At 41.1% G+C, this 16,167-nt stretch overlaps 1 protein-coding gene across 3 annotated transcripts in view; it reads right to left on the bottom strand.

Moving 5' to 3' along the window:
- Nucleotides 1-475: 475 nt before the first annotated feature.
- LOC139477956 (uncharacterized) overlaps nt 476-16,167 on the bottom strand; it is a 405,897-nt gene continuing 390,205 nt past the window's right edge. For all 3 annotated transcript variants that reach the window (XM_071260404.1, XM_071260406.1, XM_071260405.1), the window contains one exon: nt 476-2,253. In XM_071260404.1, coding sequence (XP_071116505.1) covers nt 2,093-2,253 — 161 coding nt within the window. In that variant the 3' untranslated portion in view covers nt 476-2,092. The remainder of the gene's footprint in view (nt 2,254-16,167) is intronic.

The following is a 16,167-nucleotide window of genomic DNA, read 5'->3' as shown; positions in this document are numbered from 1 at the left end:
TATGGTGTATGTGACACATGCTGGTCACTATGGTGTATCTGACACATGCTGGTCTGTAGGGTGTATGTGACACATGCTGGTCTGTAGGGTGTATGTGACACATGCTGGTCATATTGTGATCCGACACATGCTGGTCTGTATGGTGTATCTGACACATGCTGGTCTGTATGGTGTATGTGACACATGCTGGTCTCTATTGTGTATCTGACACATGCTGGTCTGTATGGTGTATGTGACACATGCTGGTCTGTAGGTTGTATCTGACACATGCTGGTCTGTAGGGTGTATGTGACACATGCTGATCTCTATGGTGTATCTGACACATGCTGGTCTGTAGGGTGTATGTGACACATGCTGGTCTCTATGGTGTATCTGACACATGCTGGTCACTATGGTGTATCTGACACATGCTGGTCTGTAGGGTGTATGTGACACATGCTGGTCTGTAGGGTGTATGTGACACATGCTGGTCATATTGTGATCCCACACATGCTGGTCTGTATGGTGTATCTGACACATGCTGGTCTGTATGGTGTATGTGACACATGCTGGTCTCTATTGTGTATCTGACACATGCTGGTCTGTATGGTGTATGTGACACATGCTGGTCTGTAGGTTGTATCTGACACATGCTGGTCTGTAGGGTGTATGTGACACATGCTGGTCTGTATGGTGTATGTGGCACATGCTGATCTGTAGGGTGTATCTGACACATGCTGGTCTGTAGGGTGTATCTGACACATGCTGATCTGTAGGGTGTATGTGACACATGCTGGTCTGTAGGTTGTATCTGACACATGCTGGTCTGTAGGGTGTATCTGACACATCCTGGTCTGTAGGGTGTATCTGACACATGCTGGTCTGTATGGTGTATGTGACACATGCTGGTCTGTAGGTTGTATCTGACACATCCTGGTCTGTATGGTGTATCTGACACATGCTGGTCTGTAGGGTGTATCTGACACATGCTGATCTGTAGGGTGTATGTGACACATGCTGGTCTGTAGGGTGTATCTGACACATGCTGGTCTGTAGGGTGTATCTGACACATGCTGATCTGTAGGGTGTATGTGACACATGCTGGTCTGTAGGTTGTATCTGACACATGCTGGTCTGTAGGGTGTATGTGGCACATGCTGATCTGTAGGGTGTATCTGACACATGCTGATCTGTAGGGTGTATGTGACACATGCTGGTCTCTATGGTGTATCTGACACATGCTGGTCTGTAGGGTGTATGTGGCACATGCTGGTCTGTATGGTGTATGTGGCACATGCTGGTCTGTAGGGTGTATGTGGCACATGCTGGTCTGTAGGGTGTATGTGACACATGCTGGTCTCTATGGTGTATCTGACACATGCTGGTCTGTATGGTGTATGTGACACATGCTGGTCTCTATGGTGTATCTGACACATGCTGGTCTGTATGGTGTATGTGACACATGCTGGTCTGTAGGTTGTATCTGACACATGCTGGTCTGTAGGGTGTATCTGACACATGCTGGTCTGTATGGTGTATGTGGCACATGCTGATCTGTAGGGTGTATCTGACACATGCTGGTCTGTAGGGTGTATGTGACACATGCTGGTCTCTATGGTGTATCTGACACATCCTGGTCTGTATGGTGTATCTGACACATGCTGGTCTGTAGGGTGTATGTGACACATGCTGGTCTCTATGGTGTTTCTGACACATGCTGGTCTGTATGGTGTATGTGACACATGCTGGTCTGTAGGTTGTATCTGACACATGCTGGTCTGTAGGGTGTATGTGACACATGCTGGTCTGTAGGGTGTATGAGACACATGCTGGTCTCTATGGTGTATCTGACACATGCTGGTCTGTAGGGTGTATGTGACACATGCCGGTCTGTATGGTGTATGTGGCACATGCTGGTCTGTAGGGTGTATCTGACACATGCTGGTCTGTAGGGTGTATGTGACAAATGCCGGTCTGTATGGCGTATGTGACACATGCTGGTCTGTAGGGCGTATGTGACACATGCTGGTCTGTAGGGTGTATGTGACACATGCTGGTCACTATGGTGTATCTGACACATGCTGGTCACTTTGGTGTATCTGACACATGCTGGTCACTTTGGTGTATCTGACACATGCTCTTGATGTGCCCCTAGAAGTCTGTCCTGGACTGCTTGAGCCAGGTCTATAATGGCAGGAGAGTGACTTGATGTTAGAAGCCTCCGTATGACATGGTCAATGTGGTGTTCCTTGAAGGCAGTTACAAACTCTGGATCTGAAACAAACAAAATAGAGAAATGGTGCCAAGCAATTGTGCTGGAGATAAGAGGCAAGCAAATAGATTGGTGGTTACTGGTCAGGCTCGCTAACTGGTTGATAGCATGTTGTCAAACCCTTATGGTTCACAAAATAAATAAAAAGATTGTGTGGTCAAGACTCCATTATGTACAAGCCACCATCTTATTGCTTGAACATGGCTGGGTGAGACAACAAACAACAGCAAAACAGAAGCAGCTCTTTCCACCAACATCATTACATACATATATTGAGTCTGATACCATTACCTTCGCTTTGGCAAAATACATGCTAGCCTTACCAGATAAAAGTACCTTGCCACTAGTTCAATTGGTGAAACTAAAGGAATTTCAGGTCTAATGATATTACTTAGGTTAAAAAACAATATGCAATTCCTCTCTAATGACATCACTTGGGAGTCTCGTGCATCATGTTTTGTTTGTAAAAACACATCCCAAATGAAGTTCAATTTTAACAAAAGGTCCTATGCCTCTACCCTAATATGAAAGTAAAATGCACTATTAACTTAAGTTCAGTGAATCACATGCTTAAATATTTCTGTTTAGAATCATGGTGCTAGCTTTAACATGCTGGCTCAGCACACAAAGAAGCAGAACTACCTTCTGAATGACCATTTCAGTGACCTTGACCTTATGTGAAGATCACTGAAAACTTAATATATCATTGCCTTAATACTAAGGATGATATATACTATTGAAAATAAGTAACCCTGCTTCATATAAATTGGTGTAAATGCTATGTTACTAAGAAAAGCAACATAATATTTGGTCATTTGTCTGATCAATATTTTACAATAACAAATTCATTGACAAAATCATACCTAGTAACAGGAGAAACGCCTTAAGAAAACTCAATTAACAAAGTCAATATTAAATGTGACAACCATTTGTGTTGATACAGGTGAGGCATAGGCGGTGCAATGAAGACTAACAGGATCAGTCATGCTTGCTGATTTGGTTGATGCATGTGATTATATCCCAATTTGTGTGGATCGATGCTCATGATGTCAATCACTGGATTGTCTTGTACAGACTCAATTATTCACAGACCGCCGTCATATACCTGGAATATTGCTAGGTGCGACGTTAAACAACAAACAAACACACAAAACAAATAATTCCAGTCAAAGTTCTATGGAGGACAAATCAGATGGCTTTGGCAATACTTGGTTGATGTATGCCATCGTATCCCAATTGCGTAGATCAATGCTCATGATATCAATCACTGGATTGTCTGGTCTTTACTCAATTATTTACAGACTGCGGTCATATTGCTGGTATATTGCTAAGTGCTGCGTTAAACAACAAACAAACAAACAAAGTTTAATTGACCTCGCAAAAGTCCACTTTTTTTAGTTTACATCCTTGAGGATGTCCTCACCCTAGTCTGAACTCTATTTTCATAACATTGTCATTTCCAGCACATAACCACTACAAGTTGTGTATAAAGGGGTGACGTCACCATAGTCTTCCAGCAACAGTTACATGCATAATTGACATATTTGTTTTGGTAATAGTACACACAATGTAATAAGTGAGAAGGGTCCGAGTTTAATACAGGTATCATGGTACAACATTTATACTAAGTTATCTTATAATAATTAGATCTACATCAAGTGCTTTTATGAGTTATCATGGTGTAATATTTATACACCATTACATATAATTATAGTTTAGCAAGTAATAATTATCATCAGGTAAAATGCATATATAAAATATCAGTAGTTTCAGTTATAGCTTTTTAGATGGTTGCTAGCCTAAGGTATCAAGATCCCATCTCCCAGACAAAGGATATTTATTTAAGTATATCTGTCATCACCTACCGGGGTATATTAGAATAACATTACTTCAATTAAGACTCATTAAGGATTAGCCCCCATACAAGCTCGTCTATAGTGCATTAAGGATTAGCCCCCATACAAGCTCGTCTATAGGGCATTAAGGATTAGCTCCCACACAAGCTCATCTATAGTGACACCCTAATCTCTTTCAAAGCATCCAGTAAATATGTCAACAAGATTAGTGCCAGTCCAACAGGATAAACAGGATTTAGTATTCCCCTCTGTCTAGCCATCCATTTAGCTTAGGACACAACCAATTGTGTATCAACCAATCACATTCCTTTCTATTGTTCAAACTTTCATTAAATACATACTGTAGCCAAGTTCTAGCAGAGAAGGGGTTTGACTCTCTTACCAAGCAGACCTCTCTCCCACAGCCCAGAGTGTGTACCGACTCTCTGTGGCACCCTCAGTTATTATCTAAGTATATTGTAAATTGTTAATTGTTCTTGTAAATAAAATTGTGATTAGTCTCCTGTGACTCTGGCTCTTTGCTGACTAATTCCCCAAGAAAACCAGCACGTCATTTGGAAGGTATTGTTCACCCAGAACAGTTCCATGATAATTTGGCGAAAATCATCGTTTTCGGAACCACAGAGTCCAGGAACTAACTACAACCAGCTACAAGAACCCATTGGAGGACATGTCCAACCGTGATCATCTGATGGAATAACAAGCAAGCTGCATCTACCTCTGACCTCAACACTGGATTAAAGACAACCAACTCCTGCAAAGACACCAACAAAGGAAGAAAAAGTCTTCAAATATTGTAAGTACTACATTGTTGATTACTTGTCTTTCTTTAATTTAGTACGGTACATACTAATAGGTGTCATGGCAAATATGGAGTCTGGTATGGAAAGTAACTTTGAAAGTGAAATTCCAACAGTGTCTTTAGTTACGCCCCTTGCCAAAAGTGTAATTCAGGCAAAATTTGGCACAAAAACAACAAATTGTTTAGTAGATACAGGGGCATCCATTTCTTGTATTTCGTCTGCTTTTCTGAGCACAGCTTTTGAAAACCTTACTCTTGGAAACTCACCCTTTCCACAGGTTAAAGGTGTTGGCGGCGAATTGCATAAAGTGTTAGGTTCAGTTGTGTTAGATTTTGTCATTGAGGATCAGGAATTTTCTCAAAGATTCTATGTTCTGCCTACACTACCAGAAGCAGTGATACTAGGTGAGAACTTCCTTGATGACAATGATGCAGTCTTAGATTATAGCTGTCATTCCTTGATACTTAACAACAGCACCTCAGATAGGCAATATATCAATTTCATAGCCAATTCAGTGCAAGAGATTAGTGGATTAGCAAAAACAATAGATCAGATTTACATCCCCCCTCAGAGTGAAATTCATTTCAAGGTTAGACTATCAGAGGTCAAAGAGGATTCCCTCATCCTGATTGAACCCATTGCTTCCCTCACTGCTCATTCTGAAGTAGCAGGTGGTAGAACTCTTTCCAAAGTGAAAAGCAAAACTGCTACCTTTAGGCTTATGAATCCCTCCCAAGAAGAAAAAGTTCTTGACAGGGGTACAGTTGTAGGCAAATTTAGTTACATTGACAAAGACTCTGTTTTTGAAATCGGCTCTGACCAACCATTCATCAGTACCGTTAACACCGACAATGAGAAGAGAGACAATGACACCAGGGATTATGTTAAAATTGCACAAGAATTAGGATTTGATTTGACCAATACACAACTGACTCCAGACCAACGACACAGACTACTTAGATTTTTGGGACAAAATAGAAACATGTTTTCAACGGGTCTTGCAGATTTAGGAAAGACTGACATGCACCAACATATCATTGACACTGGCGACCACCCACCCGTTAAGTGTAGACCATATCGCCAATCTCCTCATCTCCAAAAAGTCACTGAAGAACTTATAGATGATTTTCTGAAGTATGATTTAATCGAGGAGTCTACTTCTATGTATTCAGCTCCCATTATCCTAGTCAAGAAACGCGATGGCTCATATAGATTTGTTAGTGACTACAGAAAGTTGAATTCTGTCACTTTACCAATGTCATGGCCTCTTCCTGTTTTTGATGATGTTGTTGATAACATCGCCAATGCACAAGCTAAGATCTTCTCAACTTTAGACCTTGCTAATGGCTTCTTCCAAGTGCCATTACATGAAGATTCAAAGCATAAAACTGCTTTCGTCACCCATCAAGGCCTTTATCAATTCAAACGTTTGCCCTAAGGTTTGACAAATTCTCCACTTTGTTTTCAACAGCTCATGAGCAAAGTGCTAAGAAAATTGCTTTTTAAGGTTGCGCTGATCTACATTGATGATTTGATAATTTACAGCAAAAACTTTGAAGAGCATCTCCAACATTTGGAGCAAGTATTTTACTATCTGAAACAGGCAAAATTGACACTAAAGCCATCCAAATGCAATTTTGCAACGGACAAAGTTTCTTTTCTGGGTCATGTTTTATCATGTGGAGGTGTTCAAGTTGATGACAAAAAGATTGAAGCAATAAGAACCTTTCCAGTGCCCAAATCACAAAAGCAGATCCGCTCCTTCTTAGGTCTCACGAACTTCTACAGGAAGTATGTGAAAAATTACGCTCACATAGCGCTTCCACTGAATGCCTTGCTAAAGAAGCATTCAGAGGCAGAAGTAGGAAAGAAACCAAAGTTCCAATGGTCACTTGAGTGTGATCAGGCATTCAACACCCTCAAACATGCTATGAGTAATACACCTGTTCTGGCGTATCCAAATTTTGACAAAGAATTTCTTCTTGCAACTGATGCCAGTGATATGAGCATAGGTTTTGTTTTGAGTCAAAAAGACGAGAAAAATAATGAACATCCAATAGCTTTTGGTGGTAGAGCTCTTCATGGCAGCGAAAAGAACTGGAGTATTACAGAAAAGGAAGGCTTAGCTCTAGTTGAAGCCATTAGATCCTTTCGTCCATACCTTGCAAATTCCAAATTCACAGTCTACACTGATCATATAGCATTGAAATGGCTGAAATCCATCAAGGATGCCACAGGTAGGTTAGGGCGATGGTCTTTGGAACTTTCTACCTACACTTTTGACATTGTTCACCGCAGCGGCAAAGCCAATGGGAATGCCGATGCTCTCTCACGTAGGGAATATGAGGAAAATATTAACTGTAATGATCAGACAGAAGAAGATGCTGAGAAAACAGTCTTCTCAGTAACTTCAACTCAGCAAAGCAAATCAACTAGCAGTACCACAATCTTGCCAAACACCCATTCATCCACACAAGTCACACAGACAACTCAGACTGAGGATATTTGCACACCTATTGTCAATCACTTAGAATCAGACACACAGACAACACATTGGTCAGTCACCTTTGAATATGAAGAGGATTATCAGTCAGTACCAGTTCTTGTTGTCGCAGCATTACATGCTACAAATGCTGATGTTACCCAAGACGCATTGGTTGAAGTAAGTATAAAAGAACATCCAAATTTACGTCACCTACAAAGGATTTGTCCAGATTTCATCCAAATCTTTGACTACAAAGAGGATGATGTCCTTCCACAAAATGAAAAGGATCGTCAAAAGATTCTTATTGAAGCCAATACTTTTGAAATTGATGAAGGCATCCTATACAGATTTGTTCCACAAAGACAGAAAGGCCATGCAGACAAGTTCATTAAACAGCTGGCACCATGGGAAAGAAAGGATGCACAACACCATGAGACCTAAGTACTACTGGCCCAAAATGTACAGCGAGATTGCTACTTATGTCCAGACATGTGAGGTATGTCAACAGACCAAGCGGCACTACCATGGTAAGAAGGCACCACTTCGTCCACTACCTGTAGAAGAGGTCTTCACCCGATGGCACGTTGACATTCTCGGTCCCCTGCCAACAACACCAGATAAGTACAAGTACATTTTGGTCATCACAGATGCATCATCTAGATGGTGTGAAGCCTTTCCACTTCGGACCCAAGAAGCCAAAGAAGTAGCAGATGTTCTCGTCAGAGAAATATTTTGTCGGTATGGCGCACCAAGGACCTTAATTTCAGACAGAGGTCAGAACTTCATGTCCAAACTTATCAAAGCAATTTGTGAACTTTAATTAAATTTACCCATACCAGCCCATACCATCCTCAAACAAACAGCTGTGTAGAAAGGCTCAACTCTTACATCAATCAATCACTAAGAGCCTATTGTAACAAGTCTCAAAATGATTGGCCCCGTTTCATTCCTGGCATCATGATGGCCTATCGGATGGCTCCAAATTCATCAACTCAAAAATCCCCATGTGTTATGCTTTTCGGCCTTGAAATGAGAGCTCCACAAGATGTAGCATTAATTCCAAAAGAAAATTTAGGCCACAATAACAAAAGTTATCTTTCCAATTTGCTTGAGGAGCTTGAAATCACTAGAACAATCGCAGCTGAAAACACTGCTCGGGCTAAGGAGGTGTATTCAGAACAATATAATAGAAAGGCTAAAGAACCAGAATTCGCCCCAGGTCAAAGAGTTTGGCTTTACTGTCAAAAAGTTGAAAAAGGCCTTTCCAACAAATTAACCAAAAAGTGGTATGGTAGCTATTATATCATCCATACAGGTCCAAATTATACCTACAAACTGCGCCGAAGTTCTGACGACAAAATACACAAACCACTGGTCCATGCCAACTGTCTGAAGTTATATTTTGATCCTGCTGATCGTCCACAGTATCCTCCAGAACCATACCTCAATGACACTAGTAACATAGATTCAGGAGTCATGGATGACAATGAGGAACCAGTCAGTGATTCACAGCCTGACAGCAACAATTCCCCATCAAGAAGTTCAACTTACCAGGCTACTGATCAATCACCTCCACAACAGAAAGGTAAGAAGGTCAATTCCAAAACAAAGGCAGGTACTTCCAGCAACAAGAGTCCAAAGCAAAAGACCCCAACAAAGAAGAAAAACCCTGCTTCAAGTACAACAGAAAAACCTACCAGTCCCACGGCAACAATGAAGGAAAATCATGCCACACCAGGTCCTAGTGCTCCAACCAAGGTAAATGAAAAGGTAAACAAAGGGAAAAGAAGAGTGAATAGTAAGCATCACCAGCCCAAATCCAGAAAACAACCCGACGACAGCCAGGTACAACCTCCAAGTCCAACATCAGGTAATCAAACCAAGGATATCCCTCAGGTCTTCAATCCGGAGGACATCCACTCAATTGTAAGTTCCAAGAGAGCAAATGGCAAAATCTACTACAGAGTAAAATGGAAGGATCCAGAAAGAGGAAACACATGGGAGTATGGCAGCAGCATTCCAGACTCCATTCGGAGAGAATTTCACCTCAAAAGAAGTATGTCGGGAAAACGACGAAAACGTCCACTGAAGAATCATAAGTTTTTCGACCAAAAGGATTCAGACAATAAATCAGTCAATGTTCTGTCAGGGAATACAATGCCAGGAAATGTCGAACAAGACAACACCAAACCATGCATAGAATTAGACGTCAAACCATATCCGTTTTTTCCAAAACACCTACGAAAAGTAGATCATGAAATAGAAAGAGTTATGGGCATTGAAATTATTCAAGGAGACTGCTTTGTCAAGGTCTCATTTAAAGATCTTGATTATTACCACACACGCTATTTTGAAAGTGTTCCTCCCCACCTCATACAGCGCTACCTTGATGATAGCTGGCATGATCTCCGTAATTGGTCCTGTCTAGAAAATAATCCTCGATATGATCCAGAGGAAGAACCAATTTATAAATCCAAAAGGGTTATTTTTCCACATAAAGACTTTGGAAATATCAACACCTTTTACTACCGTATTTCAATCACCGACATTAGTCCCCATGCACAATACCAGGATCAACTCGCCATATATACCGACAGCTGCCAATTGAACATATTCTTGATCAAAATACAAAATCTCCTGAATAAACGGTGCAAATCACGAAACAGCTATTAGCTGTATCTTGTTATGTTTTCTTGTGTCCAGTCTTTTCACTATGGGTCGCCAGTTGAGAACAAATGGCATCAGCCTGATCATCTGAGTTATTTGTATCACAACAAATTTTGAGCATTGACCTGATCAACCATTCTCAAAAGCGAAGTGAAATGACATACTGCAAATCAAACCGAAACCATACTGCGAATCGAACCGAAACCGTACCGAAGCAAAGCAAACCATACTGCGAATCGAACCGAAACCGTACCGAAGCGAAGCAAACCATACTGCAAATCGAACCGAAACCGTACCGAAGCGAAGCAAACCATACTGCAAATCGAACCGAAACCGTACCGAAGCGAAGCAAACCATACTGCAAATCGAACCGAAACCGTACCGAAGCGAAGCAAACCGTACCGAAGCAAAATAAACCAAACCCTATCGCATTGAACCGAAATCAAAGAAAAGGCAAACCAAATAGTTACGAAAACTAACAAATAATTCTAAAAAGAATATACATAAGTTCTAACACCTTTTGTATACCGTATTAATATAATAAATCAATGCACTTGTTATATGCAAATGCACATATATGTATATATAATGCGTCTAATGACTGAATCCAAAAGTATAAGGATATTACTAATTTTTTCATGACATACTTTTGTAATTTGCCGCCAATACATTCTTCCTGGTCATGACACCGTTTAGTAATAATTATGTACTGATCTTTTACATCATAATTATCATATTTGTTTTATTTTCTAGTTAATACAGACAAACTGAGGAAGTATTTATATATGACATATTATTTGAACATGCTAACTCTCTTTTCTTTGTTTCCATGTAAAACCTCCATGGACACAGCCTACTATCTTACAACCCCAATCCAGGATGTGGAACTCAAGGCCTCCTACATCACCCATAAAACCACCAGTACAGAGTGCCAAGACAAGCCAGCTCCACATCCAGATTCCCTGATGACAGCATTTTTTATATCATGTTTCCTTATATCAAAGAGAAGCTATAATAATTGTTATTTACTATACTACCAGTTTAACTTAATACATTGTCTATCTAAGCCATAATTATTTTAATTTTTACACGTTTGGGGTCCAAGCTTTTTCAGACGGAGGGGAAGTTATCATGGTACAACATTTATACTAAGTTATCTTATAATAATTAGATCTACATCAAGTGCTTTTATGAGTTATCATGGTGTAATATTTATACACCATTACATATAATTATAGTTTAGCAAGTAATAATTATCATCAGGTAAAATGCATATATAAAATATCAGTAGTTTCAGTTATAGCTTTTTAGATGGTTGCTAGCCTAAGGTATCAAGATCCCATCTCCCAGACAAAGGATATTTATTTAAGTATATCTGTCATCACCTACCGGGGTATATTAGAATAACATTACTTCAATTAAGACTCATTAAGGATTAGCCCCCATACAAGCTCGTCTATAGTGCATTAAGGATTAGCCCCCATACAAGCTCGTCTATAGGGCATTAAGGATTAGCTCCCACACAAGCTCATCTATAGTGACACCCTAATCTCTTTCAAAGCATCCAGTAAATATGTCAACAAGATTAGTGCCAGTCCAACAGGATAAACAGGATTTAGTATTCCCCTCTGTCTAGCCATCCATTTAGCTTAGGACACAACCAATTGTGTATCAACCAATCACATTCCTTTCTATTGTTCAAACTTTCATTAAATACATACTGTAGCCAAGTTCTAGCAGAGAAGGGGTTTGACTCTCTTACCAAGCAGACCTCTCTCCCACAGCCCAGAGTGTGTACCGACTCTCTGTGGCACCCTCAGTTATTATCTAAGTATCTTGTAAATTGTTAAATGTTCTTGTAAATAAAATTGTAATTAGTCTCCTGTGACTCTGGCTCTTTTCTGACTAATTCCCCAAGAAAACCAGCACGTCATTTGGAAGGTATTGTTCACCCAGAACAGTTCCATGATACAGGGTACATCCCGAGTGTTACGAGAGTAATCCTTTTCCGTCATAACTGCACACATTCTTACTTTTGTATGTAACCCTGATGCGTTCAACATCATTAACATAGTATACTAACATGGTGTCAGATGTGGAGCGATTTTTGCGGAAACAAAACGCTAATTTCGGGTGGAAACTCCATTGTCAATGACTTTACTGACTCGTGAGTGTAACATTTATCAATAATAAGCCTGTTGAGGGCCAGTTGCATTGAAGAAAAACTTAGAAGCACTCGTCAGTTGAACAGTTAGACTTCGTCATTCATACTCACGAGTCACGTGGTTTAAAAGTTATAAAACATTGATGTTTTGAATGCTCCACGCTAAACAAGTCCTAAACTTGAATTCAAAGTTTAAAGTGTACGTTTGAGACACTATGGCAGCCAGTCATTTCCCTGTGCCCGCTCCTATGGAATTTAAGGGTGATTTATGTGGAAACTGGACATTTTTTCCGATCTCAATGGGACAATTACATTGTCGCTACAGAGTTGACAGAGAAAAGTGATGAAATTAACGTGGCAACTTTATTGTCAGTTATGGGCTAGGAATGCTTTAAAGTTTATCAACATCTTGATATGTCTGAAGAAGATAGAAAGAGAGCTAAAGCCATTTTAGACAGCTTACAGGCACATTTTAAGCCAGCTAGAAATGTGATTTATGAACGCTATGTGTTCAACACTGCAGATCAGGAACAGTCAGAAACTATTGATCAGTATGTGACTAGGTTAAGACACCTTGCATCAACATGTGATTTCGGACAATTACGTGATGATCTTGTGAGAGATAGAATTGTTCTGGGTACTAAAGATAGTGGTGCTAGAGCCAGAATGCTTTGTGAATCTGGATTAGATTTGAAACATGCTATAGACACATGTAGAGCCAGTGAAGTTTCTAAAAGATAGTTACAAGCCATGCAGAGTACATTGCATACTACAAATAAAGAAGAAACAGTCAATGCCTTAAATCATAGAAAACACAGCAAATTTGACAAACGCAGCAAGTCACACAAGGTGTCAAGGTCTGCTGAGCCTAAAATGAAAATGGACCTGATCGAGTGTAAATACTGTGCAAAGGAACACGAGAAAGACAGAACCAAGTGTCCTGCCTATGATAAACAGTGTTCTAACTGTAAGAAATTACACCACATTGCCAGTGTGTGTAAGTTCAGAAAACGAGAGACTGTGCGGTACGTTGACACAGATGATTCGGAGTATCAGGACAGTGAAGAGAGTTCTGATGAGGCTGTGTTCTACAATGAACACTTTGTTGGCTCAGTGAAATCCAAGGGCAAACAGTGGTTTGTCTCTCTGAACTTACACTATCCAGGGTCCAAGTGGATTCAAGACATTAAATGTCAACTAGATTCAGGTTCCACATGTAATCTTGTCAGCTACAAAGATTTGAGCTACATTGCTCAAGATGGAAACCCTGTAATCGAAGAGAGCAACACAAAGCTCAAGCTATTTAATGGTTCATCGATGAAACCTCTTGGTAAAGTGTCACTTCATTGCAAGGTAAAAGGCAAGATTCATGTGCTGGAATTTCAAGTCCTTGAGGGTGCGCAGAAGCCACTGCTATCAGCTGAAACTTGTGAGTCTTTAGGATTGATGACAGTCACAGTTGATGACAGCATTCATAGTGTGAGCAGTGAAGCTACTCCTCTGACCTAGTATGGTGATGTGTTTCAAGGACTGGGCTGCTTGCCAGGAACCTACCATCTTGATGTAGATCCAACAGTTAAACCTGTACAGCATCAACCTCGTCGAATGGCCGTCGCTATGAAAAGTGAAGTGAAGAAAAAAATCAATGAACTTGTTGACAAAGGTGTGTTGGCAAAAGTGACTCAACGAACTGACTGTATCAGCAGTATGGTTGTTGTGAAGAAGCCAAACAAGATTCGCATATGCCTGGATCCAAAAGACTTGAATAAGGCATTGAAACGTTAACACTACCAGATTCCTACAATTGATGAAGTGCTTCCTCGTCTTGGAACAGCCAAAGTCTTCTCGACATGCCAAAGATGGATTTTTGCTACCTAACTACCTCCTCTAGGACGATACAGGTGGCTACGAATGCCCTTTGGCATCGCAACAGCTCCAGAAGAATATCAGAGACGTCAGCATGAAGTTCTGGAAGGTTAACCTGGTGTATATGTAATTCATGATGACATTCTTGTGTTTGGCTGTGGAGACACAATTGAACAGGCCACACGAGATCATGACCAAAATCTCATCGGTCTACTGCAAAGAGCCAGATCAATCAACCTGAACAAAACAAAACTACGACTTTGGAGGTCAGCAATACCTTACCTTGGTCATCTTCTTACAGCAGAAGGTCTCAAACCTGACCCTGACAAAGTGTGCGCTATCACAGAGATGCCCAAGCCAACTGACAAGAAAGCTGTTCAACACTTCATTGGTTTCATCAATTATCTGGCGAAATTCTTACCTTGTTTGTCAGATGCCTGTGAACCACTGTGACGTCTCCTGGACAATGACGCAGTGTGGTGTTGGCAAACACAGCATGAGGCTACATTTGAGCACATCAAGACTTTAGTGACTAACACTCCTTTGCTCAGATATTATGATGTGCGTGAAGAAGTGACTATACAAGCAGATACAAGTGAAGTAGGGCTAGGTGCAACCTTGCTTCAAAATGGTCAACCTGTGTGCTTCGCATCCAGATCACTTACTCCTACAGAGCAGCGATACGCACTAATTGAAAAAGAATGCTTAGCTGTGGTGTTCGGCTGTGAACGCTTTGATCAATACGTGTACGGTCGTGAGCTGATCAATGTACAAACCGATCATAAGCCACTTGAGACTATCTTCATTAAATCTCTTTTCTCTTCTCCCAGAAGGCTACAGAGAACGATACTACGTCAGCAAAAGTACCACCTTGATGTCCGCTACAAGAAGGGCACAGAGATGTACATTGCAGATTTCCTGTCGCGAGCCTCACTTCCACTCAGGAAGACGTCAATCTCCAGACTCTCAAGTCCACCACCTTAGCCGGCTGGCCAGAACAACGTGAGGACACTCCAGTGTGTGTCAGAGACTACTGGACATTCCGAGAGGAACTGAGTGTTCAGAATGGTGTTCTCTTCAAAGGATCACGAATTGTGATTCCGCCAGCAATGCAAAGTGAAATGGTTCAGCGCCTTCATGGAAGCCATCTTGGAGCCGAAGCATGCATCCGAAGGGCACGTGATGTTGTATACTGGCCAAACATGACTGTAGACATTAAAGACCATGTTGGTCAATGCACAGTGTGTTCTGAAATGAGGCCCAAACAGCAAAAGGAAACCTTAGTGTCACATGAAGTGCCTGAACGTCCGTGGAGTAAGATTGGTGTGGATCTTTTCACTCTACATAATGAGGAATATCTTGTTCAAGTTGACTATCATTCAGACTACTCGGAAGTTGACAAGCTGACAGACACAACTTCCACATCTGTTGTTGAGTGTATGAAGGCACAGTTTAGCAGACATGGCATACCAGATACCGTTGGATAATGGTCCACCGAATCAGCTGTAAAGATTGCAAAGAAGCTGATCAAAAAGTCACAAAGAGAAGACAAAGACCCATGGAAGGCAATCCTGGAATGGCGTAATACCCCTACTGAAGGTATGGACAGTAGTCCTGTACAAAGAATAATGTCGCGGCGAACACGCACATCTCACCCAGTTGCTACACAACTTCTGAAACCTGAGCTTGTTGACAGTGTCAGTGCCAAGAAAGCCCTCAAGCACAGAAAGGCTAAACTCTATTACGACAGTCATGCTAAGGAGCTACCTGAACTCACAGTTGGTCAACCAGTACGTGTTCAGCCAGTGCCTTCCGACACAACGGGTAAATGGCGTCACAGGGCTTGCGTCAGACAAGTGTCGACAAGGTCATACATTGTTGACATTGATGGTAAAGAGTGCAATCGCAAGTTTCTTAGATCAATGTCTGAAACTACACCACCAAAACAGTTGCCGGAAGTTACCAGTAAGATTGAACCAGATTCTCACATAACAGCGAAAAAGACAACTGCTACCAAGACATCGCCTGTTGTGAAACCACCTTCTTCATCGCCACCAGTACCAGCCTCTCTAGAG

The sequence above is a fragment of the Haliotis cracherodii genome, unplaced genomic scaffold, assembly GCF_022045235.1.
Source record: "Haliotis cracherodii isolate W230 unplaced genomic scaffold, xgHalCrac1.p SCAF_1, whole genome shotgun sequence".
NCBI lineage: Eukaryota > Metazoa > Mollusca > Gastropoda > Lepetellida > Haliotidae > Haliotis > Haliotis cracherodii.
This window is presented reverse-complemented; position numbering and strand designations above follow the sequence as displayed.